General features: G+C 54.4%; 7 protein-coding genes across 7 annotated transcripts; 5 read left to right on the forward strand and 2 right to left on the reverse strand.

Annotated features, from left to right (window-relative positions):
- Positions 1-38: 38 nt before the first annotated feature.
- On the reverse strand, positions 39-3,159 carry J7T55_003455 (uncharacterized protein; the record flags this gene model as incomplete). The annotated part of the gene is made up of 2 exons (XM_053143481.1): positions 39-2,793; positions 2,855-3,159. The coding sequence occupies 2 exons, from the start codon at positions 3,157-3,159 to the stop codon at positions 39-41; spliced, it is 3,060 nt and encodes a 1,019-aa protein (XP_052993705.1).
- Positions 3,160-4,281: 1,122 nt separating this feature from the next.
- J7T55_003456 (muscle-derived protein) lies at positions 4,282-6,127 on the forward strand (the record flags this gene model as incomplete). The annotated part of the gene is made up of 4 exons (XM_053143482.1): positions 4,282-4,543; positions 4,826-5,097; positions 5,163-5,311; positions 5,362-6,127. 4 exons carry the CDS (start codon positions 4,282-4,284, stop codon positions 6,125-6,127), a joined length of 1,449 nt encoding a protein of 482 aa, XP_052993706.1.
- A 1,464-nt stretch (positions 6,128-7,591) lies between these two features.
- On the forward strand, positions 7,592-8,977 carry J7T55_003457 (uncharacterized protein; the record flags this gene model as incomplete). Its single annotated transcript, XM_053143483.1, has 1 exon — positions 7,592-8,977. The coding sequence occupies one exon, from the start codon at positions 7,592-7,594 to the stop codon at positions 8,975-8,977; it is 1,386 nt and encodes a 461-aa protein (XP_052993707.1).
- A 641-nt stretch (positions 8,978-9,618) lies between these two features.
- J7T55_003458 (uncharacterized protein) lies at positions 9,619-10,077 on the forward strand (the record flags this gene model as incomplete). Its single annotated transcript, XM_053143484.1, has 2 exons — positions 9,619-9,909; positions 10,033-10,077. The coding sequence occupies 2 exons, from the start codon at positions 9,619-9,621 to the stop codon at positions 10,075-10,077; spliced, it is 336 nt and encodes a 111-aa protein (XP_052993708.1).
- Positions 10,078-11,101: 1,024 nt separating this feature from the next.
- J7T55_003459 (uncharacterized protein) lies at positions 11,102-12,435 on the forward strand (the record flags this gene model as incomplete). Its single annotated transcript, XM_053143485.1, has 2 exons — positions 11,102-11,557; positions 12,007-12,435. The coding sequence occupies 2 exons, from the start codon at positions 11,102-11,104 to the stop codon at positions 12,433-12,435; spliced, it is 885 nt and encodes a 294-aa protein (XP_052993709.1).
- Positions 12,436-12,696: 261 nt separating this feature from the next.
- J7T55_003460 (centromere kinetochore protein) lies at positions 12,697-15,440 on the reverse strand (the record flags this gene model as incomplete). The annotated part of the gene is made up of 4 exons (XM_053143486.1): positions 12,697-13,447; positions 13,495-13,602; positions 13,663-15,224; positions 15,282-15,440. The coding sequence occupies 4 exons, from the start codon at positions 15,438-15,440 to the stop codon at positions 12,697-12,699; spliced, it is 2,580 nt and encodes an 859-aa protein (XP_052993710.1).
- A 1,848-nt stretch (positions 15,441-17,288) lies between these two features.
- On the forward strand, positions 17,289-20,611 carry J7T55_003461 (zinc metalloprotease; the record flags this gene model as incomplete). Its single annotated transcript, XM_053143487.1, has 3 exons — positions 17,289-18,043; positions 18,110-20,330; positions 20,417-20,611. 3 exons carry the CDS (start codon positions 17,289-17,291, stop codon positions 20,609-20,611), a joined length of 3,171 nt encoding a protein of 1,056 aa, XP_052993711.1.
- Positions 20,612-26,614: the final 6,003 nt, after the last annotated feature.

Consider the following 26,614-nt stretch of genomic DNA (forward strand, 5'->3'; position numbering starts at 1 on the left):
TGTGTTGTAAGTGGCACCCTCGCTAATCGTCACAGTATTCACGAGGATGTGTCTCCGCCACTGACATTCATATCCTCGACTTTCCACTCACCATCAACCCAGGCCTGCTTCTCGCCTAGGAAGACCGCCCTCTCGGCTTGCTTATCGAGGGCCTCCACAACATATTTCTGCGCCACATCACGCACCTGCTCCTTGGTGACATCTAGAAGCTGCTCTCTCTTGCGCTGCTTCATCTCCTCGTCGACGCCATAGAGGAAGCGACCCATGCCCTCCTCGTTCACAGAGACAGGTGCGTCGACAGATTGGAAGACACTGATCTTGGCGTCTTCTAGATCGCGGTCGCTCCACTTTTTGTCGACTGCCCACCGCCCAGCGTTGCGCATAATGCCTAGAGTGTTTACAGGATTCGGGTCGCGGTACGAGTAAAAACCGAACAGGCCCTCCATTGACCGATGGTATGCACCTCCACCATACGCACCACCTTTCTCCCGGATTTCATGGTGAAGGTGCTTGTGTGTGAGGAGCTGCGAGAGTATCTGCAGCGGCGCTCCATCGGCAGACGTATAGGACACTGTAGGGACAGCTAGGGCACCGTAATAGACCTGGTAAGGCAGAGGGTAGAACGTCTTGATGTTGCGTTCGAACTTTCTTGGTCCTTGTGCTGGGAGGTTGGCTGAGCTAGAGAATGATTTGACAAAATCTGAGAAGGCAGCTGAATTGGCCTTGACGGACTCACTCCCGCAAGTGATGGCTGCACGGATGCTGCCGCCCGTCATGGCTAGTTGCTGGATCTGCTTGAGCTTTGCGATGATATCCTCCAGCTGGTCAGACTCTGGCCTGCTCGCAAGCGAGGTGATCAATTTGACTTGAGACAAGCCACCGATCTGCTCGGAAAAATAAGACTGGTTGGTCAAACCAGCCTCGGCGGCCCGTCGTGCGTATGAATGACCAGACGAGGCAATGTCGTTCACCACGCCGTCAGCCGATGCCTGGATGAGTTGCCGGATCTGCTGAACAGCTTCAGGGCTGTCAAAATTCGTCTCGACGACTAGTTTGTGGAGGATTTCGAACATATGAGGCACGTTCCGATCAAGAGCCATGCCCGTGAAACCAAAGCCCTCGGAGGCTCGAGTGAAATCGGTCGCTGACGAGGCCGAATGGTAGCTGACAGACACACCACCTGTTTTCAGCTTCATTAGATCCTCTAGCTGCTCCATGGATGTGTCTTTGGTACCAAGGCGCATAATTGAGCCTGTGAACAATGGCAGGAGCAGCCTTAGCTCGTCCGGGAGATTGTCTAGTGCAGTGACCAGACGGAAGTATGTCAGGCCGTTTGTCGGCGCCTCGTACCATTGAGTCTTGACACCATTGACTGCATCATCCCTCAAAGTTGGGCCTGCCTTCCGCCTCGGAATATCCTGCACGTGCACACTGGGTAGGCAACTGAGGTCCTCGGTGTTGGTCTTGTTCTGCTCAGTGAGCAATTGCACCTCCTGTTCTTCGAGTTGTCTCTGGGCAGCCTCCTTCCCGCCAGCTTGCTTCGTTACAGCTTCAATCTTGGTGGCGAGACGATCAGCCTCCTCCTGAACCAGGTCTTGCCCAAAGTTGGGTGAAGGGGTCATCGTAAACGTCAATGTGTTGTCGTTCAGAAGGTATTTATCCATCAAGCCCTCTAGATAACCACCTTTGCCCAACTCTGCCTCAAACGCCGCAAGAGTGTCGTTCCAGGCCAGAGAATCGAACGGGTCAATGCCATTGAACCAGGTTGGCTTCAATCTGTGCAACATTGACATGCCAAATTTGGCTGTTTTGTGCTTGAGTCCGAGTTCGAGCTGGTGTAGGTAGCCATCAATTTTGGACCTCTCGAAACCCTTGTCCCGAACCTCGCGCAAGGTGTTCTGCAGCGTGGACTTGACCGCAGGAACATCTGTCTCCTGTACACCGCTCAAGCCAACTGAGAAGATGCCACGAGAATTGGAGCTATCGTAGCCAGTGTTTGGTGACCAGTCGAGTCCCAGCCCTGACTCGATCAGGGCCTTGTAAAGGGGGGACCCATATCCGTCCGTGAGCAATGCAGAGAGTAGAGAGAGTGAGAACGACTCCACGACGTCCGTTGTTTCGCCTAGTACCCAGGATACTGAGGTTTTGAACTGCCTGTTCGCGTCCATTAAGGGGTCGACTGGACCTTGCACTGTGATCTCTTTGGGACCACCAGCGAGGTCAATGGGTCGGTGAATCTTCAAGTCGCCTTGTATCCTCTCAAATGCACTGAGTTGGGCGTCGATCTCCTTCAGATGGTCTCCCAGAGGCATATCGCCGTAGGTGAATAGCTTGGCATTGCTGGGGTGATAATGCTCGTCGTGGAACTGCTTCAGCTGTTCATAGGTCAGGTCGGTGATCTTCTGCGGGTCACCACCGGAGTTGTTAATGTCCGGAAAGATGTGGTCCTGAAACCTGATGTAGTATAGGTAGCCAGCATCAGACATCTGTCCCTTCATCTCGTTGTAGACGACCCCCTTGAAAACCAGCTTACGGTCCTCAGGCTTGGCCTCCTCACCGCTAGCGATGGCTTGAGGGTTCTCTGGACCTATCCTCCATCCTTCCTGGGTGAAGTCGGTCTGCTTGAGCAGTGGATGAAGGGTCGCGTCAAGATAGACGCCCATCAAGTTCTGAAAGTCCTGGGCGTTGGTGGTGGCGAAGGGGTAGAAGGTGTGATCCGATGCAGTGAAGGCATTCATGAAGTTGGACAGAGTGCGCGGCAACATCTTGAAGAATGGATCTCGGATGGGATATCTGTAAGCTTGTCAGTTCTCGAGATCTTATACGAACTAGGTGGGCGATGCCTTGTTCTCACTTCTCACTGCCACATAGCGTGGTGTGCTCCAGGATGTGCGGTACGCCGGTGTCATCCGGGGGGTTGGTCTTGAAGCCGATGGAGAAGACATTGTTGCTGTCGTCACGGGCAATGTGAAGATGTTCGGCGCCGGTCTTGTCATGCTGCAGGTGCAGGGCCGTCAACTCGAGCTCGGGCACATGCTTGGTGCGCAGCAACGTAAAGCCGTGAAGCTTCTCGCCTGCTTTGGGATAGTTAGAAAGCTCCGTCACGGCTCTCTTAGCTCCGTTGACAGCGGCATGGCGCAAGGCTCTTGTCCTCTGCATCTCGCGAGTGATTCGTGAGATTCGCCAGCTTACTGGAGACGAGGGACAGGGCGGGGGAGGGCTTGGTCCACAGAGAAGTGAGACGTTCCTCCTGCTTCGTATGCGATGGAGGTTGGAAGCGTCAGGGTATTTTCGCGAAACCGTTCGATCCGTGACGGAATGGCGTTTGGAAATTTTAAGCCGTGCAGACAGCAGTCTGAGTAAAACGCGTACCTACGGCCGAGGTACAGGTAGCTACGTACCTAGTGACGTGTGGCATCTGGGCAAGAGCCACTAACAGAGCCCCGGCGGATTTTAGCGGAGTTCTGTTCAAGAACCTTTTTGGGCAGTGCTGGCGGCAGGCCGGCGCTTCCGCCTGCTTGGGTACGGTACGGTACGGTACGGAGGAAGGAAACGGGCCATCGGGCTCCGAGGCCGTGCTGTAAATGTAGACCAGCGTGCCTGTGTCGAGCTCCAGAAGCTGGCCAGACTGCCAGACAGCCCTGCCCAGGTGGAGAGACCCCAGGCCAGTGTTGCACTCGCTCTGCCTGCTCAGGTACAGACCTCGTGAATCATTCCTTACACTTTACGGCAACGAGTAGTTTCAGTCTGCTCATTGATCCATGAATAAACACATGGCCGAGCAGACACCTCATGAGGCACCTTGTCTCGCTTTTTGGTTGCCTAATGCCTTCTAAAGAAACGGGGAAAAAAGCCAAATATATCTCAAACCAGACTGCCAGGCTGGGAGAGACATGTACGTGCTGTAGACTGGGGGCTGCCCCTGCCAGCTCCCCCGGTTGACGTAGAGCATTCGATCATGGGTATGGAGCACGCTGTGCTGTGCTGCAGCGCAGTGCACTGCGCTGCACCAAGCACCCAGTCCGTGCCCCGTCGCTAGTCTCTGCGACCCCATCGACGCTGACCAACCTCAACCTCAATTTACAAACCGAAAAAATCAACACACATGACCACGACGAGAAGCACCGCAATCAGACCGAACAGCACCGGGAAGCCACCCCGTTGACCGACACGCTCTGCCAATGACCAACTAAGCATTTACTTCGAACAACGTAGCTCAATCCCGACCTTGCTGTAGCGCCAAGGGCACCCAGAGCCTGGGGTCTCTCCGACCTCTGCACAATGGCATCCACGGCGCCCCTCGCACCTCGAGCAAATGTCCCGATCGGCCATGCCCACGACGAATCGCCCGCTATTAACGGAAATCACGTCCACAATGACCCTCGCCCCCCGCCCGCGCCCCCGGCTGCCGCCACGCCCAGCAAGAAAGACCGCAAGGCGAAGAAGGCGTTGGACTCGAACGAAGCCTCCAAACTCGTAGCACAGCGCATATCGCAACTCGAACACGATGCTGCCGGCGAGAAGGACCAGGAGGCTGAGATTGGTGCGTGTTAATTTCCCCGTTTACGACGTCACGAGGGTTGGAAATGAGTGGATCCGAGGAGCAGTGAGGCACGCGGACTATGGTGGGGGAAGCTGTCATGATGGTATTTGGCGCCAGCCCACTCGGTCCTGCGGGCCAGCCTTGCCCCTCGAGATTGGAGCATCCGCCTGCTGTCGGACAGTCACGATGTTCCTGGCGCATAGCGAGGGAGGAAAACGGATCAGCGGCCTCGGACTATCCGTGCCATACGTGGATAATTTTGCTAATGTACGGACATCGCAGAGCGGGAGGTGCGCAAGGCGAATCGTGAGCTTCAGTCCCAAACCGCCAAGATGAGCGATATTCAAAAAATCGATCACCTTCAGAAACGGTGCTACGATCTTCTGTCCGAGATGAAGCGTCACGAACGTGAGAGTATCAAGAACAAGAAGCGGGCCGACCAACTGCAAAAGGAGAAGGACCATGCCAGGAATGAGCTCACCAAGAACACCGGACTTCGAGAGAAGCTGGAAAAGCTCTGCCGAGAACTTCAAAAGGAAAACAATAAGCTCAAGGTATCTACTACAGGATAGCTCAAGCGCAGCACTTGGCGGGGGGCTACGCTGACATTTCTGGCTAGAATGAGAACAAGACGCTTTCCGATACTCAGCGGCGCAATGAAACGGCTTGGGACGAGAAATACAGCGCTCTATTACAGACGCTGGACGACTACCAAGAAGAAAAGGACAACCCGCGGAAGCAAGTTGTGGACATGGACCTGGAAGAGCTGTGCGTGCATCCCATCCTAGCGATTTTGGATCGTGTCTCATGTTTTGCAGATTCAAGTCTCGGTTCAAGAGTCTCATTGACCAGTACGAGCTACGCGAATTGCATTTCCACTCGCTCATGCGGACCAAAGAGCTTGAGTTACAATTCAATCTGTCCAAGTACGACAAGGAGAAGAAGAACGCGGAGGCGGAGGCAGCGAGGGCTCGGCAACTCAACGCGCAGGTACAGACCTTCTCCAAAACCGAGGCTGAGCTGAGAAACCAGCTCAACGTATACGTCGACAAGTTCAAGCAGGTGGAGGACACACTTAATAACAGCAACGATCTCTTCCTGACGTTCCGAAAGGAAATGGAGGACATGTCGAAGAAAACGAAGCGCCTCGAGAAGGAGAACGAAAACCTGAAGCGGAAGCACGAGAAGATGAATCAGAACATCTTCAAAATGGCAGATGAGCGAAACAAGCACATCAAAGACATCGAGGACCAGAAGAAAAACAACGAAAAGCTCAAGAGCATCATCACGCAGATGCAGCAGCAAGGGAGGGGCATACCGCAAGGGATGCAAGGCACGGTCGAGAGCTGTTATGCGGAGGGCGAGGGCGAGGTGGATGGCGAGGAGAGCGAGTACGAGGACGACGAGGAGTACGAGGAAGGTGACGAGGTCAGTGAAGAGGGCGAGGAGGACTACGAAGAGGATGACGAGGAGACCGAGGACGAAGGACCGCAGTGCACGAAACCGGTTGAGTCGCAGCAACCTCAACCATTCGGTCCCGAGCGCCCTCCTCCTCCGGCGACGACTAACGGAAGTAATCACTAGGAGGACCATTCCGCCTCGCTGTGCTGTTTTCCGAACCTCTTCCGTTTTTGCTTGCGACGGCGTTGAGCCTGCCCGTCCCGGATGCCCATCCTATGTTTAAAGCTGGAGCGCCCGCCTGTTCGTGCAAATCGGTGGTTTGCGTGCGTATTTGTGAGTCCTGCTTGCCGGTCCCTCACGGTGGGTCGAGTGGCCCACGTCAAACATTGTCCCCGCAAGCAGGATGTGCTTCTAGACGTCAGGTTATCACCATGTATGTGTACAGGAACAGGTCTATCGTGGCCTTGAGAAGTTTACTACAGCCGGCTTCCCATGTTGCATAGGACAACAGGAAGTCAACTGGCCAGCTTTGAGCGTTGTAGGATAGATAGCCATTCGATGAGACAACAACGTTGGCAACAGCGCTGACAATAGCGTTGTTTACGTTAACCCTTGTCTTCCTCTTCTTAACTGGAATAATGCGGGCCTGGAGACTGGGGCTCGGAAGACAAGCTCGGCGCAAGCGATTGCGGGCGCTCCCATGATTATCCTCGCGCCGGGTCGACCAAGGTACATTCCTGAGCCCATGTCGATCCTGGCCACCTCGGCGCCCTTTCAAGATCTCAATGACTCGGTAAAATCAGTTTGGGCATAAAGTAGGTGAGGGGTTCCAAGGTTGCAATCCGTCGTTTATGTTGTCAGCCTCATCCTCCCCTCAGCCGTTGGTGCACTTGTCAGCCACACAGGATGATAAGTCCACAGCACCAACGCAGTATAATGAAGTGATCCACAACGGTAGACGAGGTGCTTCCCCGCTGGAAGGGCTCGCATGTGGCACCATGCATTGGGGGCCCTGCATGCTGGCCAAGGATGCCTGTCATCTGGTCCCGCTCCAACTTAGGGAAATGGTGAGCAGCCACCAGCCCGCGACCCTGTGCCTGATGGTGAGACTGAAACAATAGACGTGTATGCCGTCCCGTCTCGGTCCATTTCCTGTCGATTTCCCTCCACTTTTTGACATTGCAAAAGCTTCATTCTCCTGGTTTGAGCTGCCTCTCGAGCACAACCGATAGAGGCTAATTAGTTCACAACAATCCCCGACTGTTTCTTCTTCCTAGCGCCGTGCCATGACCGTCTCGTTTCGACGCTAGCACAATACGTCATTGTCTATCACACGGTCAAGCGGGCTGGGCCGTTTCAATCCATGTCGTCCGTCCACTTACTGTATTGACTCTCACCATCCCCAACCTTTGCGACCCAGCGCCTGAGACAATCGTCAAGGCCCGGGTTCGCCCTCCGACCCAGCTGTCGTGACTGTCACACACGTACGCATAATACACGGGCCTTTCCCCTCGCAGGGGACACGGACGCCGCTTACCCTTGCGAACTGACAAATCCACGCGATACTGCTGCTTCAAGCAGCCTCTCTCTACATCTCTCCTCCGCATCTTTCCTTGACGAACTGTTGCTCCTTACCGTCGAGCCGCCATGGCTTTCCTCGAGGACCCCCGTCTCCGCCAGCGCTGGAATCAGATCTCTCACAATGCCGAAACAGTCACCGAGACCGCTGCTGAGGGCATCTGGACCTTCCAGCACCGCTACATCAATCCCTGTCTTGGCGCAGTCGGCAACACCATCGAGTCGTGCGCCGCGCCTTGTCTCGGCGACCGCGAGGACCGCGCACGGCGCGCACGAGCACGAGGGCGCGACCACGGCGCCAGGGCCGAGTACACGTTTGATTTCTACGACGACTGGGACGACGATGACGAGGCACTAGCAAGAGGAGGAGGAGGAAGCGGGATCCTAGGCGGCTGGGCCGGCGGGGGGAGTTCCAGGGGCGATGATTGGGATCGCCTAATCGGCGGCACCAGCGCAGCCTCCAGGAAGGGCAGTCTCGGGCCAGAGGTGGTGGATCAACCACGGCGCAAGAGGGGAATGAGTTACGGGACAAGAGGCGCCAGGAGGAAAACCAACGACGAGGAGGACCCGACGATTATACCCAGCACTGCGCCCCTCGGGTTCCTGGGGAGACTTCCATGGAAGATCGGAGGCACACTACGATATAAGCCCAGCGCGGCATTCTTGCAAGACCACCCAGGGGCCGCAACGCATCCGGACGAGAACCAGCCGTTGCTGGACTCCGACGGTGATGAGGACATCCATCCTGTGGTGACTGCACAAATGAGGAAACGAAGTGGGACGGCAGGCTCCGGCGACACGTCGGATTCGTATAGGTCCAGAGGAGACCTATTTCCCAGTGATGGCGAAGGGGAGGAAGACGCGATCCCGCTCGACGACGAGTTTGCGATGAACCTGAATAGGGTGGACGACCGAGCCAGCAACAGGACAAGGAGTAGCAAGGGCAAGAGGCCAGCATCAAGAAACGTTTCCGGGACGACACTATCGTCCAGCACATCAAACTCTTCGCTCAGAGCTAGGAAGAGCTCACACGGCTCCATGCAGACTATGGAGAACTCGATCCACTCCATCGTCGAGGCGTCATTAGAGGATCTTCAACGCGAAGAGGAGGAAGCTGAGATGCAAGAGGACCAAGAAGTTGCCCGCAAGAGGGAATTGGCGGCACAGCTGGCCCGACAGCGAGGGCTATCAGCGAGCGAGACCTTCGACACCGGCGAGTCGGAGGCCCGGGCCAAGAGCTCGATTCTTCACGTGGAGGAGATACCGGAACCGCAAAGCCCGCGGGCAACGCAGGGTACCGAACAGGATCCTGAAGAGACGGAGCCTGGTGCACCACCAGGGGCACAAGACATGCGAGGCCGATCGCACGACACAACACCGGATGAAAGCCTGGCCCAGCAAGGAGGCCGGGCCGCTGATGATTTCGTGCCTGCGCGACTACCAAGTTTTCGGTGAAATCTTTCCATTTTCCGCCCTTGAAGCGTCGGGCGTTTAGGGTTGCGGTTCATACTTTTCTTTTTGGCTAAGGCTGCATCGTTATGGGCGTCTCGGAGAGACGTTTGATGAGGCGATTGATCAATGACATTCTAAGATATCCTACTTTTGGGCAGCCGGCGTGCTAGAGGTACCACCATAGATCGGCGTGTAATTCATACGAGACTAATAGATAAATTTTCTCCGGACGAGGCCATTGATTGTTTCAACTCATGCGAGAAGGATGGAAAAGAGACAGAGAAGCTCAGGGTCAGAGGAATGTGAGTTTCGAGCCGGCTTTACTCAGTGAAACCTAATCTAGCTCCGTGCGTCATTCGAGGTCTGCAATCAACTTAGGTGATAGTCATAGTGTCCGTCCGTCGAAGCTCCCAATGTTGGTTTAGGCGCTAGAGATTCTTTATTCTCAAATCCCCTCATGACCGAACGCCTGCTTTAGATTGAGTAATAGTTTGGCTGCATGATGAATCTCAGCACAGGTATTTCTCCAGCTTTTCATCTGCCCTGAAGTCATGATTTTAGTTTTCCGGTGTGACACCGGTGTCTCAGCTCCCAGAACCTCACCATAATATTATTGCTCCTTCCTGGTGAGACTCCATAATGCCATGGCAAGGCCCCACTCGAAGATTGGAGCCTATGCCCGCTTCAGAGCGGCACAGGCGTACGGCCGCATGGTTGAAGTCGCGAAAGTCTGGCAGCTTCCGTCTCATCTGGGCGTCATAGTCGCCGTGATAAGAAAATACGCCCTTCAAGCTGAAGCACCGAGCCCGCAAGCACAGCCTGTCGTGTTCTCTCTGCAGGACCTCGAGTTGTACACAATTCGTGCTCTCGAAGAAAAGGTCCCCGGTCGCGAGATAAAAGGCGTCATTGAGCAAGTTATGAAGGAGGGCCTTTCAGTGAGCTCGGAGGACCGCAACAAAAGGATAGAAGAGCTTGTACAATGTAGGTCAATCCCTCCCGTCTTCATTTGGAGACAGAATATTTCGACTGTGAACACTGACAAACGAGCTTCTGAACAGCCGGAATGGGCGTACAGGCTGCTATTTACATATACCTCGCAGTGAAGTGCGATCCTAAACCAATTCGCCTGCTTCACACAATACTAGGAGAGAACCAAATTCCTCAGGTATTTTCCTATTCCAAATCATTTTGACTCTTTTCAGGGCTCATACTATGACCGCTTTCTTGTTTTAATCATATGAATATCTAGTCGGTGGCGCGCACGGTCGCGATTCTTTATAACGCAAGCTTCGAACCTGGTGGTTGAGAACCAAAGCTATTGAGAAAACCACCTTTTCGAATTCAAAAGCTAAGGAGTTACCCGCAAAAGTCTTGCCTTGTTTTGGGGGGGGGGGGCATTACGTGTAACATTAACAAATACATTTAGCTACGGTGACTAAGTCCATAGCGGGATACATAGCCTTTGGCGATTGATGATTCACTGAGAATTAAATTATTTTTGGTTGATCACACAAGGTCTAAGATGATAGAAGCCACCCTCTGGAAAGAGAGAACGACATTATTGGTGTCTCCTGTACATTCAGCGGCAAGAAAGCCGAGTAGTATTCCAAAATAGAAAACTACCAATAGAACATATAGGTATTCTAAAATTGCTGTAGCGAAGACAGAGAATTATGTGGGAACAACCAAGTTAAACACTGACCTAGGTTAAGTTTGAACCAAGCCCATGCCTCCAGTAAAAGCACGTAAGGGACCTGATGCTACCGAAGCCCATCTTTGCAAAACGGTGCGCCGTCGATGGCTTAAAAGCAATGGCCCTGTTTTGCCGCACTTGCGACTTGTCTCAGTGAAATTTTGTATGCCTGAGGGCCTTGCTGCTCATCATTCTGCGCTGGACTTAGCACAATAAGTTTTTCATAGCTGCAATTTGATACTCTCCGACTCGTAGCAGTCGCACAAAATCTGGCGGGAATCCAGTGAAAACGTTGCTTGTCCCCAACGAACTCAACATCACCTGGGCACCGTGTGGAACCTCAAAACTGCCTCCTTATCATTTCCAAATCACGCCCAAAGCTTCTCATCCAGATTCAGTTCCTGTGTCAAGCAACGCAGACAAAGGCCCCGAGAATGGAAGCGGAAAGATCTTCCCAAAAGGCCTCCCTACCCTTCCGCCCACTGATCACAAAAGCCCTGTGCCGGGCTTCCAATAAACGGAAAGACGCAGCTCCCCAAGCCGCTCCGCCCGAAGGAGTCGCACAGGGTGGAATAGATGAGGCACCAGCGACGCAATTCCCCCGCTTCCCAGAGCTCCCCACCGAGCTCAGACTCCAGATCTGGACGGAGGCCACCAAGTACAAGCGATATGTCCTCCTCACCCCGCCTTGCAACAGCGCTGCTAGCTCTATCAGCCTCGTCTTCAGGATGTGTATATACCAGCAGACGGGCTACAAGGGCGAGCGCCGGCCGGCATGGACTTCAACGACGCCTCCCCCGACCCTGCTGTCTGTGAGCAGCGAGGCGCGTGAGGTCGCGCTCAGGTGCTGGAAGCGAGCCTTTGCTTTCCGAACATGCCCAGCTTCGGTGGTGAGCACAACCACATTCCAATATTTTTGTCTTTCGGCGTGCTTGGGCGGTCTCGGGCCGACAAATATGGGATACCAGAGCCTTGTTTTTTCAATGCTCACAGAAAATAAAGATGACTGACGCAGTGTATTGCAGTACATAAATTTCGACCAAGACGACATTGTGGTAGGACCTGGTGCGCGTGTGAACAAGATCGGCGCAGACACTATCCCTAGGTGGCTGCGACGTTTGAGTGGGATCTTTGACGGCACGATGGTGGACATTTGGGCACGCACTCCGGATGTAGACAAGATCCAGAGGATTGTGGCGTGTGGGAATTTCGTACGGCTTTCTCCAGCCCCCCCCCCCCACCCAAACCCCCAAAAGAATCGGTTGCTTTCGACCGCTCCTACCTAGGGGCCCTTTCTTGTACTTGATGAGATGATAGCTAACATCTGGAATTTGCACAGATGAAAGGGATGAACAGGATCAGGAATACACGTAATTTCATGGCGGGACTGAAAACTCTCACCAACATCAGGATCGGCTATCATAAAATACCCGTGGACTTCAACGACCTTGACAAGCTTCCCAACGCCATCAGGCAGTGGCCTAAGGGAACGCCCCTCTTATCACTTGGTGGCACTGTCTTGGTGAAGTCTTCAAGCCATCGCCCCTCGATGTCTCTGGCGTTCGCCGGGCTTGAGGTGATAGACTTCGTTGGTGGTTACTCCTTGGCTGAGATCGAACCGTCTTTCACCATGGGGCCAATGGCGCTGCCGTGGGGGTTGATGCAGGACCAGGCGAACCTGCCTAGTCACCTGAGCCGACGGATCTTTGTGCGGAGGGCGAGGTGGCTTTGTTACACAGTTCCCGGGGCGGACATATTCTGGGCATAATGTCAGGCAGGTAGGTCTTAGACGCCTGACAGGGGATACAATCATCCGTGACTCAAGTTCAATGCGTTGAGAAGTCACCGTATTATTGCATGTACGTTCGGACGGTTGACTTTCTAGCACATTTTACCCTCACTTTTGGTTGCTGGTACCAGAGGTAGAGAGAGCCGGTAATTTCGATTCCTGTTTTTACGCCGACCCGTTCATCATCGTTGGAGGAGACGAGCCTGCACATATTCAGAACACCAAGCTATAGCCTTGCATTTACCAGTCGCCTTGCTCATCCTGCCGCGGTTGTGGATTACTCCGTATCTCTCGTATCGTCTCCCTAGTCCTCGCATTATCTTCAAAGCTGAGATTTATCAAGTCCACGACCTCGTCCACCGTGAAGTAGAGGCTCAGCTCGCTTTCCATCCAGAGAAACCGTACGTCCCTGAGGTTCGACTGCAACACCTCACTAAGGTACTTGAGTCGCATCCAGGTCGGCGCGTACTGCGTCGTCTGTGGTACTTCCTCGCCCGCGTTTGGTAGGCGCTTCCCCGTGACACGGCTCGGGAGGAACAGGTCGTCGAGCTCAGTGACGGTTGCGATCAGCTTTGCGATATTATACGCGTCGTCTTGGCTGACAGAGGGCGCTTCCATCACGTCCGCGATGATCTTCAGCGAGATGGCGTCGACTAGCGAGCCCACGGCTTGGTACCACGCCGACCGGGCGAGGATGGTCTCCCAGGTCACGGCCATGGACCGCACGCGGGCTACAGTCGCGTCCACACAGCTATCGATGTCGTCCTGCTGGAGGAGGCTTTGTTCGCCGCCGAGGAGGTCCCTCAGGACTGTTTTTTGAATGCCCATCTCGTTGCCGTACGCACGAGCGGCAAAGCTCTGCAGTGTCTTGACATCGTTATCCAAACGCAGGGAGTTCTGGGCCCTTGTGCTCAAGCCATCACGTTTTTTCCATGCTGCAGCGAAATCGGCCAGCCTTTCCGCAAGGTAGTTCGCGTCATTATAGAGAAACCTAGGACGTCAGCGGATGCCACCGAAATGGGTGCCAGGAAAACATACATATTGCCGCCTATGTCTAGAGCATAATAGTATGGCCCAACGGCTCTGAACATTGCCAGAGCTAAGGTCGGCAGGCTGAATAAGCCTGCCGCTGCCGTGGCTACAGGACTGCTTTCGTTCCTGAAGGAAGTCAGCTCGGTAGGGTATAGGAGGGCTTGGGTCACTTACCCTGCTTGAGTCAACGTCGCACCGTCTTCCAGTATGGCGAATATTAGCTGAAGAACTGGCTCCGGCATGGATGAGATATTGTAGGTCTCCTTCAGCGTCATTTCTCTTTGACCCCGTGCATTTGGAGCAGATGAAGGTCGCCTGGCAGCGACTCGTTCTGGTTGCTCCTCCTGGGTGTCTTCATCGCCCCATCCCCAAGCCTCACCAGCGTCGTCGTCGTCGGCAGTGCTCCGCTGAGGCTGAGGCTGCGTTTCAGGGGCTTCTTGGGTTCCAGCTTCACCTTCTTCGCCCCATCCCCAGGCATCAGCTCCATCCTCCTCAGCTCCTGCAGCTGCTTCATTAGTATTTGCTTGCTCTGGCTGTTCGGTCGCCTCGCCTGGCTCGTCTCCTCCGTCGTCCCACGCAGCACCCCAGTCATCGTCGTCAGCCGCGGCTGCGGCCGCGGTGGCTGGAGCAGCTACAAGTCCTTGGCCCTCGGCGCGAGATACCATCTGCTTTTCGACCCTTTCGACCTGTTTCGGAGAGCCTAATCCTTCTGATAGACGAGTTCGGACTGTATCTAGCGCGGTCTCCCTGCATTTTGTAAGCCAGACTCTGGGCGCGTTCTCAACCCATTCTTGTAGCTCGTTGAAACCAGAAAATTTCAACTCCGCAAGCCGTGCGCAGAACCGCCTCGTGGTCGCCATGATCGTCTCGAATTTGTCCATTTCCTGTAAAGATGCTGGTACAGCCGAGTCCAACCACACTGTGATTACCCGAGACACGATCTCTGGCATCATCAAAGCAGATAATGACTCTATCAAGCCTTGAGGCAACCTTTCCGCAAAGTAAGAGAAGACCCGGTCCAGGTCCTGAAACAGCGAATCAATGGACTTGTCCGCCTGGCCCTCAGCCCGCAATATTTCCCCATCCACAGTGACTGCTGGCGTACCTGGATGGTCAATATCCATCCGAGGCCCAATAATAGCTTGGTCGATATCATGCCACAGCTGTGCCATCCGCTGATCGACCTCCTTGTAGGCTTGTAGGCCAATAACGGCGTCTGAAAGGCTCATGGCCTCATTCTCTGCTTTTGCAGAGAAGGATATAGTCTTCGCCGTAGTATCAACCTTCATCAGGGTCTTCCAGACATGGTCGAAGACGTCGTGCACGTTCGATTTAAGCTCGAAAGCACGCAGATCCAACAGTCTCCTTACTCTGACACCCTGCCCAGCCGGAAGTGCATCCAGAGCTACCCACGACCGCTCCAATAGATGGAGCGCATCAAGGATCCTTCGCTCGTCGCGCGCCCTCTCTACTTGATCAAGAATCTGGTTTACGTCTTTTATGCCCCTGAGAGCCTCCTGTACGCGCTGGTTGTATGCGATCTCGGCCTGGAGGAAGACGAACTTGTCTTCTGCCTCTTGTATCGCTGCGCCCGAGAGGACTGGCTCTTCGGCTTGGCGCACGATGTCGTTGGCGAGTCGCTTGGAGCGGTTGATGTCGTCTTGCACGGATTGGGCGTTGGCCATCCAAGAAGACACGTCAGGGGCTGTTTCCTCATTGATGGAATGGATCTCGGTCTAATCTCCTGGTTAGAGCGCAGGTCTATATAAGGGCCAGATACTATGAGGACATACCTCAAGCTTGGACTTGGCCTCGGCCAGAGCTTGGACGGCTGGGGATAGTTCCCCAGAGCTCAGCTTCAGGGACGAGACATCTTCCTCTGGAAATGCGCCGTTGGTTGTGAAATCGACAAGTGCCTGGCCGACGGCGCCTACGGGCTCGTTCGAGGTCATTGTCCAGGTGTGCCCAACTAAATGGTCGCAAATGCCGTCGCATGCAACGGGAGAGGGAGCTTCTGGGGTGGAAACGCCAGGTTGCAACAGTGATGCGCGGGCTGCAGCAGCCGGCGATTTGGCTGGAGGGGGTCCGTATCTTGTTGATCGATGGCTCCAGTAGACTATGAGACTTCCACGGTGCTTGTTTTATGGAACATGACAACAAGATCAACTGTGCAAGATTTTGGAGCTGGACAGCAACTCAGATCCACCGCACACTGACAGGTCAGATTGATGTCAACATTGGGAGGCAGAGCTCCCCTGCTAAGACGGGGCCAGGCTGGCGGGTCCGTGCTGAGCCTGGGACCGGACTGTGGGACGCAAAGTACCTCGGTACCCAGCCAAGCTCAGAGGTACCTAGATACCTCCAGCTTCACAGTAGACGATGTGGATTCCTTGAGTAACGTAGCGCCTAGCGCTTGTTGGACTTGCGACTGTACCCGCCGTTGATGACGCCCTAATAGCGGCGCTATCACTCACTCACTCACTTATCGGCGGATGTGGGGGGAAAAAATACCCCTCCAGTACTCCAATGTCGAGGAGCTCGGAATTGCACAAACGCTGTCATGGAGAGAACCCTGGTGGCTACTTAGCCGTGACTTACTCGACTACTCGACTCAACACCTCCTCCAATATCAATAACAAATGTCCGAATTTGCAACAGCCCACTGAACGGTCTTGTTTGCTTTTGGTCTACTCGTCCCCGTGCCTCTTATAACCCCGACTGTCAGCTTGGTCAGAGAGGGCACTACCAATTCTGACCGACTGCTCGGATATCGCATGGTCTGGCACCGACTTCTCAGCTGCTTTTCTCCTTTCCTTCTCCACATCCGAGACTTTCTGAACCACGTCTCATCATTGACTCTTTACTCTATAAGCTGCTCGCCAAACCCAGCTCTGCTCGCTCGCGACTTCACGATACACAAGTCTCGGCCCTCCTACAGCTGAATTCAGCACTTGCGCCCTCATCCTCGTCCTCGTTCTTCTTCCGCCCCAGTTTGGTGTCTTGGTAAGACGGCGACGACGACGTTACCAGGCGGGCTAACGAGCACGAGGGGAAACCGGTATGTAAGCGAGTCTTGTTTTTTGCATGTCCCAGACCGCCCTGTCACCAGCCTATCCCAGGATGAGCGGTGCCCAACTATCTTGTCTGTCCGTTGTCACCCTGCCCCAGAGCTGCTGTGTTGCACGACCTACGCCCCACAGCAACCGGTTGCGTTCTGTTGTCCCTGTCCTATCCGATTCGACACAGCAAGGCATCTACCTAGTTGTCCTACCACCAACCGCAGCCCAAGATTTGAATATCGTTGAGGGACTGCAAACTGCCATGGGCCCCAAGCCCTAGCAGGCAAACTTTGTCTGCAACACAAAAGTATCAGTCTATCTAGATGCGGATTGCTGCCGATTAGTCTCACCTTGAGTCTCTCTTCAATTCCGAGAGACTGCCAACGAGACTGGGCCGTTCACGCCATTTACTGTCCTCTTCTTATGTCATTTCGAAGCAGGTGTCTGATGCGAGCACACCGCGGACCCTGAGGAGACGCAGGCTTGTGTGCAGAGTTCTCGTAGTTCTTGGGAGATGTACTTCCCATTAGAAGCCGAGTTTCCGTCTACATATTACGCCATCCACTCTACATCTTCCTACGTCGGGCATCCCTTTTATGCAGCTCATTCCTTGTCACCTATCCGTTGTCCAGCACATAAAATGCTCACCATATGGGCTTCTCTGCCATGTGTTTTCTGCTACCTTCTGACACGATTGGCAGGGTAATAAAGCATATTTTTCGACCTTTGACCACCTACACAATGGCAGCTGTCCAGAAGTCACGCTTCCGAAAGGTGCAGAGCTTCAAGACTGACTATGCCCCCACCACTATAACTCAATATGAATCCGAGCGCAGCGGTATGCAGGTCATTGTGGCCGACCGAGAAGGGCCCAAAATCAACGGCTACTTCACCTTGGCCACTGAGATCTTTGATGATTCCGGAGCACCACACACCCTTGAGCATCTGGTCTTCATGGGTTCCAGGAGCTACCAGTACAAAGGGCTCCTTGATAAGCTAGCATCGAGGGCCTATTCTAGCACCAACGCATGGACTGCTGTTGACCACACAGCTTACACCCTAGAGACCGCAGGCTGGGAGGGCTTCGCTCAGATCCTGCCTGTCTATTTGGAGCACGTCATCCTTCCCAACATCACAGATGAAGCCTGTATCACTGAGGTTCATCACGTGGATGGGGAGGGAAACGACGCGGGTGTGGTCTATTCTGAGATGCAGGCTCTCCAGTATAGCATGACCGAGCTCATGGATCTCCGGGCGAGGCGGCTCCTGTATCCCGAGAACGTCGGTTTCCGATATGAGACTGGAGGCATGATGGAAGCCCTTCGTGCATTGACCCCGGCGCGGATTCGTGAATTCCACAAGGAAATGTACCAGCCTCGAAATCTGGCGGTCATCATTGTCGGAGAGACGGACCATGAGAACTTGCTGGAAATCCTTGACAAATTTGAAGAGAGCATCAAAGACGCCATTCCTCCACTGGATGCCCCATTCAGACGGTAAGCCGCGCTATGCTATTCATATAGGCTGTTGAGACTTCCTCAGTTCTAACTTAAGATACACAGGCCCTGGATAGACTCTCCACAGCCGCCACCCATAAAGGAGACCATCGTCGAGACGGTCGAGTTTCCTGAGGAAGATGAGTCGACAGGTGATATTGCCATTGCTTTCTTCGGTCCCAACTGTACCAACCTAATTGATACGTCTGCCTTGAACATCCTGATGACGTATCTTTGCGGCTCGTCGGTCTCGGTTCTAGAGAATGTTATGGTCGAGAAGGAGGAACTCGCCAGCTCCGTCTCCTACTGGTGGGACAGCAGGCCCAACACAACTATCTGGTTTCAGCCTACAGGCGTTGCAACTGAGAAGCTCGAATTTGTGGAAAAGAGGCTGCATGAGTTGCTGAAGGAGGTGGCATCAAAGCCACTTGATATGACTTATATGAAAGAGTGTATCAATCGAGAACAAAGACTCGTCAAGTTTCAGGCGGAAAGTTCTGAACAGTTCTACTCGAACAACATCATCACAGACTATCTTTTCGGCAAGCGGGACGGCTCAACCCTCCATGAGCTCCGCACTTTGAAGGAGTACGATGTCCTCGGTCAGTGGACTGAGAACCAGTGGCAGGCATTCCTCAGGAGATGGCTGGTTGATGTCCACCACATTTCCATGCTCGGCAAGCCTTCCATGGCTCTGGCGACCAAGTTGAAGCAGGCAGAAGAGGCTCGTGTTGCAAAGCGGAAAGAGGAGCTGGGACCCGAAGGACTCAAGAAGCTAGCTGAGAAGGTTGAAGCAGCCAAGGCCAAAAACGACGTCGTAATCCCTGGATCCTTCATCGACCAGTGGCCTGTTCCAGGCACTGAGTCCATCCACTTCATTGAATCGAGCACTGCGAGATCTGGAAAGGCAAAAGGTGTCGGCCTGAGCGACAATGCTGCTCAAAAGGCGATTGATGCTGCCAAGCCAGGATTGCCACTTTTCATTCAATTTGAAGACGTGCCGAGCAACTTTGTCAATATCTCTGTTCATATTGGGACGTCACAGGTGCCAGTGGAGCTCAAGCCACTTCTTTCCATTTTCATTGACAATTTCTTCAACACTCCGATCAACCGCGATGGCAAGTTGGTCGACTTTGAAGATGTCGTCATGGAGCTTGAGAAGGACACGATCAGCTACACTCTCAATGGTGGCGGAAAGATCTACGACCCCGAGAGCATGCTGATTAGTTTCCAGCTTGAGCCGCAGAAATATTCGACCATCATCGAATGGATCCGAACCCTTATGTTTGACAGCGTCTTCGACATTAGGAGAATTAAGGCGTGTATCTCTAAGGCACTGGCGGATATTCCAGAGGCAAAACGAGACGGAAGGGCCATGTCTCTTGAAGTCGATTGGGCGGTGCACATAAGAAAAGAGTGGTACCCCATGACGAAGAGAACACTGGTCAGAGCTGTCTACCTGCGCCGACTGAAGAAGCTGCTCCAAAATGAACCTCAAAAGGTCTTGGACATGTTCGAGCAGCTTCGCAAGATCCTCTTTTCGTTCAACAACGTCCGAGTCCTGGTCATTTCCGATATCGCGAAGCTCAACGAACCCGTTCAGTCCTGGGACGTCCTTACCAAGTCCTTTGGTAGCGATGACACAGCCAAGGATCTGCTGCCTATCATCAAGACGCATACCATGCTCAATGCCGAAGGTCAGGCACCGGGCAACACCGGCACCGTGATCATCCCCATGACCACTCTCGACACGTCCTACAGTGTCAGCACCACCAAGGGACTCACCTCATACGAGGATCCCCGTATTCCTGCCATGCTTGTCGCCATCGGCTACCTAGAGGCGGTCGAGGGGCCCCTTTGGAACGCGGTCCGTGGTAGCGGGCTCGCCTACGGTACGCACTTTAGCCGGGAGATGGACTGGGGCTTCCTGCAGTACCGCGTCTACCGCTCGCCTGACTCCAGCAAGGCCATCGATATCTCGAGGGAGACGGTCGCAAAGATCGCCTCAGGCGAAGTCCCGCTGGACAAGCATCTCGTCGAGGGCGCGGTCAGCAGCATCGTGTCCAGCTTTGCGGACGAGCAGGCCACCATGTCGTACGCGGCGCAGCAGAATTACATCCTGGGCGTGGTTAGAGGCCTTGACCCGGCATGGACCAAGAACATACTGGCGCAGGTGCGCAACGTGACGGGCAAGGAGATCAAGGAGGTCATGAGCGAGCTGATCCTGCCTGTGTTCCAGCCTGGCAAGAGCAACATTGTCGTGACTTGTGCGCCAATAATGCAGGAGGTACGTTCCCGACCCCCCTCCGTAACTATGGGGACGAGACCATCTCGCCGCTGTTTGATAGAAGCGCATGCTAACATGACCCTCAGAACATGGACAAGGCCTTCAAGAAAATGGGATACAAGACCCAAGTCCGATCTCTCTCAGACTTCTACGACGCCTACGGTCTGGAAGGAGATGATGAGGATGGCAAGGAGGATTCTGAAGATGACGAGGAAGAGGAGGATTCCGACGAAGACGAGGACATGTCTGAGGATGACTCTGGCTCTGAGGACGAGGAGTGAACCGCTGGCCGCGATCTAAACCCCGGATACAAGAAGAGAACTTCTCAAGAAGAGCTCTGCCCAATCTTACAACCGAGACGTGGTACATAGAAATCGCTATAGACTTGAAGAGTGGGAAGGACTGCCTGAAGGAGGGTAAGTTATCTTTTGTCACACGTCTGACAACTCCAACGAACCCATCTTGGCTATCAATATACCCTACTTCTGTACTGAGTATGCTGTATTCGATGCTCCGCTCTTCTGACTTCCCACCGCTAAGTATTGCCTAACTCCCCCATCACTAGCATGCCAATGGTCAGCCGCATCTAGGTGGCTTCTGAACGGCTCGTATTCCGTAGCCTGGGGTGGACTGCCCACGATCAACGGCGTGGCGTCTTTAGGGGAGTCGGGGACCGCGAAGTGGCTCCCAAAAGCATATCCCGTCCACACCGTGTGCATATCCCATCAAAATCGTCCAGACCGAGCGAACGCCACGTCCCTTCTGGAGAAGGCTGGGGGAGCTCAGGAGCTAGAAGGATGTGAAACGATGCTAGACGGCGCATCCCCTTCTGGCACCTACGATCTGCGAGCCGGTGCATTATGCCAACAGCCACCACCCGCATTTCGGGCCAAGATGCGATTTGCGCAGGCTCCTGTGACAGGAGGACCCTGAGGGTCACATTCTCTCTCGCTCCAGGCCCGTTGTTCTCGTCGCGAACGAAGCACGTAAAAGTACAGTATGCATTGCTTTACCAGCCCAGGGCAGGGCAGGACGTTGCGTAGCTCGCCAGTTAGCCGCGCAGAGTGAAACGCGGCCAGACAGCTAACACCCAGTCCTCTTACAGTGGCGGGGTGGGTTCGCGGCGAGCGGCTCCAGCTGGGGGAGGGGTGCGAAACAACGTGAAGCCAGCACAGCCTACCTTTGTTCTATGCGTATGCGCTGTTTCTAGGTCAAAGCTCTGCAGGTGGAAAGAAGCAAGATGAAGCGAAGTAGGGAAAAGAAAGAAAGCCAACCAAGATGCGCAGGTAGAACCTGGCTTCGTGATTGGCGCCGCAGGTCTCAAGATCGGGGATCAGATCAGCCCATCAAAAATTATGTGCAGCACCGCGTTGCGTTGGCCCGGGATGGACGGCGATGCACTGGGCCCCTTCTCCTTGGCTGGCGGGTCTCTCCCAGCAAAGGTGACCGCGGGCGTCATGCCGCGCTTTCGGCAGGCATACCGGCGATCCCAGCGATCGAGTCAAAAAAGAGTAGGAACATCCCGTTTCCTCGGGTAAGCCCCAACTGTGTTCGTCTAGGTTGTTGGCTGTTGGGTTCCCCCTTGGTCCCCAGGCTGGATTGGGCAAGGTGTTTTCAGGGGGATCGGCGGCGGATAAGGTTCTGCCAGCAGGAGCAGACGGACCCAGTGGGAACATTCTCAGTCGAGGATCGGATGAACATGTTGGTACCAGCCGCGTACCAGGCGAACATGATTTTTTTTCTTTCTTTCGAGGAACTACCTGATTTTGGGAAAGACTGCTCTTGGTGGGCTTTGCGATTGAGGCCGTGCTCTAATCTACAGAGGCAAAATCTATAGTCAGTCAGCTAGCTATCCATCCCTATCCTGGGAAAGGATAACGGCCCGAAAGAGCACAGCATGTTCAGTACCAGGCCGGCGGGTTGGCACGATTCGGATGGGGAGGAGATCTCAGAAGAAAAATCGGGACCGATGGATGATACGCAGCACAGAGTTGCCTCCGGTCCAGCAGCGTTGAATCATGGGGTGAGAGGGGGCATCCGAGCCCTCCACAACCGCCTGGCTCCAACCCGCATCCCGTACCCGCATCCCGATAACATCCTGGGCCCGTAGTATGGCGTACGTTGGCAATTCAGGGAGGACTCAGATAACGGCCGACAACGCGGGTCATTCTCGGTTGCATGATAGCTGTGTGACTGTCTTTGCTGGTCTTGTGTGCCAAGATGCACGGTAGGAGAAGAAGAAGCTGCCTAGAGTCCACGCAAGCAGTGCTCGCATGAATCCTACATTGGAACCACCCCCGCCCCGGGTGCAAGTCGGAGAGTTTTCCCCTTCGATCTAAAGGAGGTTTTCGTGCATTTGTGACACGCTCATTCTTGGCTAGGGCCCAGGAGCCCGAGGCGGAGAGATGTTGACGGGCATATTACGGGAAAAAGCAACGCGCGTTTGCATTATGTCGGCGTGAGATGCGGTGGCCCGTGAGGTGTTGGAAGCAACCTGGCGCGCACTGGCACACGCGCGTCACACCTCGGGCAAGGCTGACACTTGCTGTGTCAACTCGGGTAATTTTCCTTTTCAGATGCAGGGTGTGCAAGAGAGGAGCCATGAAGCTTCAGGGCCCGGACAACTTTGACGCCGCAAACCGAATGAGCTTGTCAGTCGGCGTTGTTGGACCGGGTCTGCCCCGTCTCCCGGAAGTTGACTTTCTGCATGGCCGTCAGCTCACAAGTGGCCATTTCGAATCTTGCACTTCCTTCCCGAGGTTTTGACAGTGGGCGTGGATAATCTAAAGAGCCGCATGAATCCGGCGGATATGTGGTTCCACATGTGAGCGAGCGCCAAAAGGATAACGGAGAACAGAAGACGTTTCGTTTTCGCAAGCTCGCGGAGCCAAGTCCATCACCCTCTGACCTCTGGCACAAGCAACAATTCTTTTCATGCTAGCAGGTCGGGTCGTATCATTCGTAGCCGTTGACATTCGACGAAACAGCACATCCAGCTTTTCGAAGTCGCCAGGATGCTTACCATCTTGGCAGTCCGCTCCCCTGGAAGATGAAGTGGACAGCCAAGAGCTACAACTGGATGGGAGAATAGCACATTCCTCCACCGTGGCAGCTGATCTACAGATTCGGAAGAAAACTAAAACATCACAGAGCCGTACATCCCATGGACCGTGACTGGAGGCCAGGGCTTGTAACCTGGAGATGCTTAACAAACTGAATCAGGATAGCCCACGAGCAGGAGTGTGCCAACCTGGCTCCCAGCCGCGTGCCCACTGCCATACGATGATCTCTCGACGGCATACACTAGGATCCGAACGATATGTCATAGAGATCCACCCGCATGGCGAATCATGACTTTTGTAAAATCGAGGAAAACATGACCGGCCTTTCGCCTCAGAAGGTGTCTCCTGTAGTCGCTGCCGGCAGTTCGCAAGCCAGGACCAATTTGATTGCTCCTCCACAAGGCGTTGTACGGTGGCTTCACAAGTGCCGTTCCTCAGCCTCATCGAAGGTGTCATTCGTAATAGAATGTCCGTCTATTCGTGCTCGGGCTTTCCCCAGAGAGGATCAAAGCAGATGCGGGAAGTGCGCAAGGATGTGGAGTCAAAACTTCAGACGAAATAAAAGATCGCACTATGCTACTTCGGGCTATGATCTACACCTCCCCATGACACGTTTTCGTCTGAAGTCTCGACCCACAATTCCAGGGGTAAGTCGTGCTCGAGCAGGACAGGGCTAACAGAGCGACAAGGGGCGCATGAATATGTTACCACACTGTGTCCAGACGTCCGTGGTGGACCTCGGACCAAGATGCTCTGGACTGAGCTTCCGGAAGAAGCCTTCCTGCATGTGTTGCCGCGGACCCTCCTCGAGAAGCCATAGTGACGGAGACAGGATATGGCAACGGGTGAGTGTCGAAGTTCCTCGTGCCAGGGATTGCGGGTTCCGAATGGCAGGCACCTCAGTCCGTTTGTGGGGCGGAAGCGTCAGTGGTGCCGCGGCGACGCCGTTCGTTTTACCCGCTCATGGGGCCAGAGCTTCAGGTTACTATTTCTGGTGTGTGGCCACTTGCCGTCACTCGCAGTCACAGCATTTCTGATTGCAAGCCGCTCTGTCAGACGTCTCCTGTCGCCTCTGATCATCTTCTATGTAATACGTACTTTCGCTCACTGGTCAGGCTGCAACCTCGACAAACTTGTCCGGGGGCTCGACCTCAGGCCACCACCGTTGGCTATTGACAGTCCGCAGCACAACGAGTCTCGGGGTTGCTGTTGCTGGCGCGTCCCTGTGGTGTCTCTGTTCGAGTAGTACGGGCTGCGATTCTCAGCTACGTCCAAAGTTGAGACGATTCAATCTCAGTGGAAGCGTCAAGTATCCATCGTCACAAGTATTCATGATTGATGTAGCGAGAGAGGGAGTGGGGGTGCATTCTATGTGTATACATACATAGACTATCGGCCTGTTTTTGGTAGACCTGTTCACTGTGAACACGGCGGCGGCGGCTGTTGACCAAACATCAAGTATCCAGTAGACCAATGCCGTGACTCGTGGGGCAAAAGCAACAACGCGAATGCAGATCGAGGTCTTCATCCGTGTGTGTCTTACAAGCCGTTGGTGGTAAACCCGTGGTGCAAGTGACAGGGCATACAGTTGAAAATGTTAGTGTGTGTGTGCGGGTCACACAGTGAGGTCGCACTGCCTGTGGTCGCTCGGCTTTCGTCGAACTTTTCTTGGCGAGCTCCCCCTTTTCAGCTGCCCCATCCCATTCGTTCCAGAACGCGCCGGCAGTGGCTCGCTGAGAGACGCGAGTCCAGAAGGGAGTCGGCATGCCGGGCGTCCACTGGTATGGATATGACGATTCTGAAGATGTATGGGTAGGCTTGAAAGACAACGGTCAACCGCGCGCACTCTGACTGGATGCCGGTAAGTTTGCTAGTGTCTGCGCTGCTGCGTTTCGCCTCACTCATCGCCAACACGGACGATATTTTCGCGCCCAAGGGTTGGAGACTTTACGCTCGGTTCCATGTACAGTACTGGAGCTCGGCCTGGCGCAAGGCGCGCGAACCATAAATTGCAGACGCAGTGTCGCTGGACTCCTTTTGAGGGGCCGGCCACCTTACGAGACTCAGCTTGCTGCACTCTGCGACGTAGCGGAGCCCATGATGCTGCAGCTGCTAGAGCGTTTATGCGGGTGGTGAGGCCTGTCCTACAGTATGTCGCTCGATGCCATCGGCATTCCTGATGGGCCTGATGGGGTTCGTCTCAGTGACAGCGGGAGGTTTCAAGGCTGACCGGCTCCTGCGGTGCACGCTGCCGTCATTGTGAGTCTATAAATGTTGGGTCATGTTTCTGGTGTAAGCGGTTTCTCTCGTTGTGCTCATCAAGGTTTGATGGTTGAACCATCGTCGCGGTACAGGCGCCGATGGCCTCGCCTCACACAGTGCTAGTGACGGGCACTGCTTGCGTTCACGGAGAGGGACAGTGCAGCGAGTGCAGCAGCTTGCAGGCAAGACCCCGCAGGTCAGACCCGGTCTCCAAGACCCGCTTCGAGGCCGGCGTGATTCGTGAGCGTGTTTGTCACTTGCTAGAGTTAGTGTTTAGCCGTAGGTTCTCCGAATGGCGACGGCACTACGGCTGGTACGGCAGCTGCACTGTCAGGACTGAGTTTGAAACATGCTCCGTGGAAACGAACACAGCCTCTTTGCAGCACCTCTGTGTGGAAACCTTGGGGAGACTTGATGCTGGACAAATGCTGTCATGCTTGCCATGCTGTGATCAGCAATAGCGCTGATCTGTTGATCTTGCACTGTGCTGATGGCTAGCCACAAGGCTACCGGTTGCGAGCGGGCGACTTGTCATGACATCTCTGCCCGAGGTGTCAAAAATCGAGCTGATGGCTGACTGGAGTTGGTTCCTGCAGCTGCACTACGTACAGTAGCCCCGAGGGCGAGCCAATGGAGCGCGCCTTGCCTTGCTCCTTGGATGTGTGGCGTTTAGTGTAGGCGTCCAGTCCATTTTAGGAGAAACGGTCCCCTGACACTAATGCAGGTACGGGGGACGAGTGCATGCGCCTACACACAGTGGACGTGCACAGTCGGGGGACAAGGACATGCATCGTTGGTGAAGGTTGACGGCCAGACGGCTGACTGCGGATCGACGACCAAACCATGGCCTGCAACCACACCACGACCAAGACCCCAGGCGGACAAGGCTCGCGTACGGAGTTACTGAGAAGCGTGCCTCGAGCGAGTTGCGTGGGGTGCTGGGTGCCGCAGTGCCGCACG

This window comes from Diaporthe amygdali (assembly GCF_026229845.1).
Source record: "Diaporthe amygdali strain CAA958 chromosome Unknown NODE_14_length_1008325_cov_65_372321, whole genome shotgun sequence".
Lineage (NCBI taxonomy): Eukaryota > Fungi > Ascomycota > Sordariomycetes > Diaporthales > Diaporthaceae > Diaporthe > Diaporthe amygdali.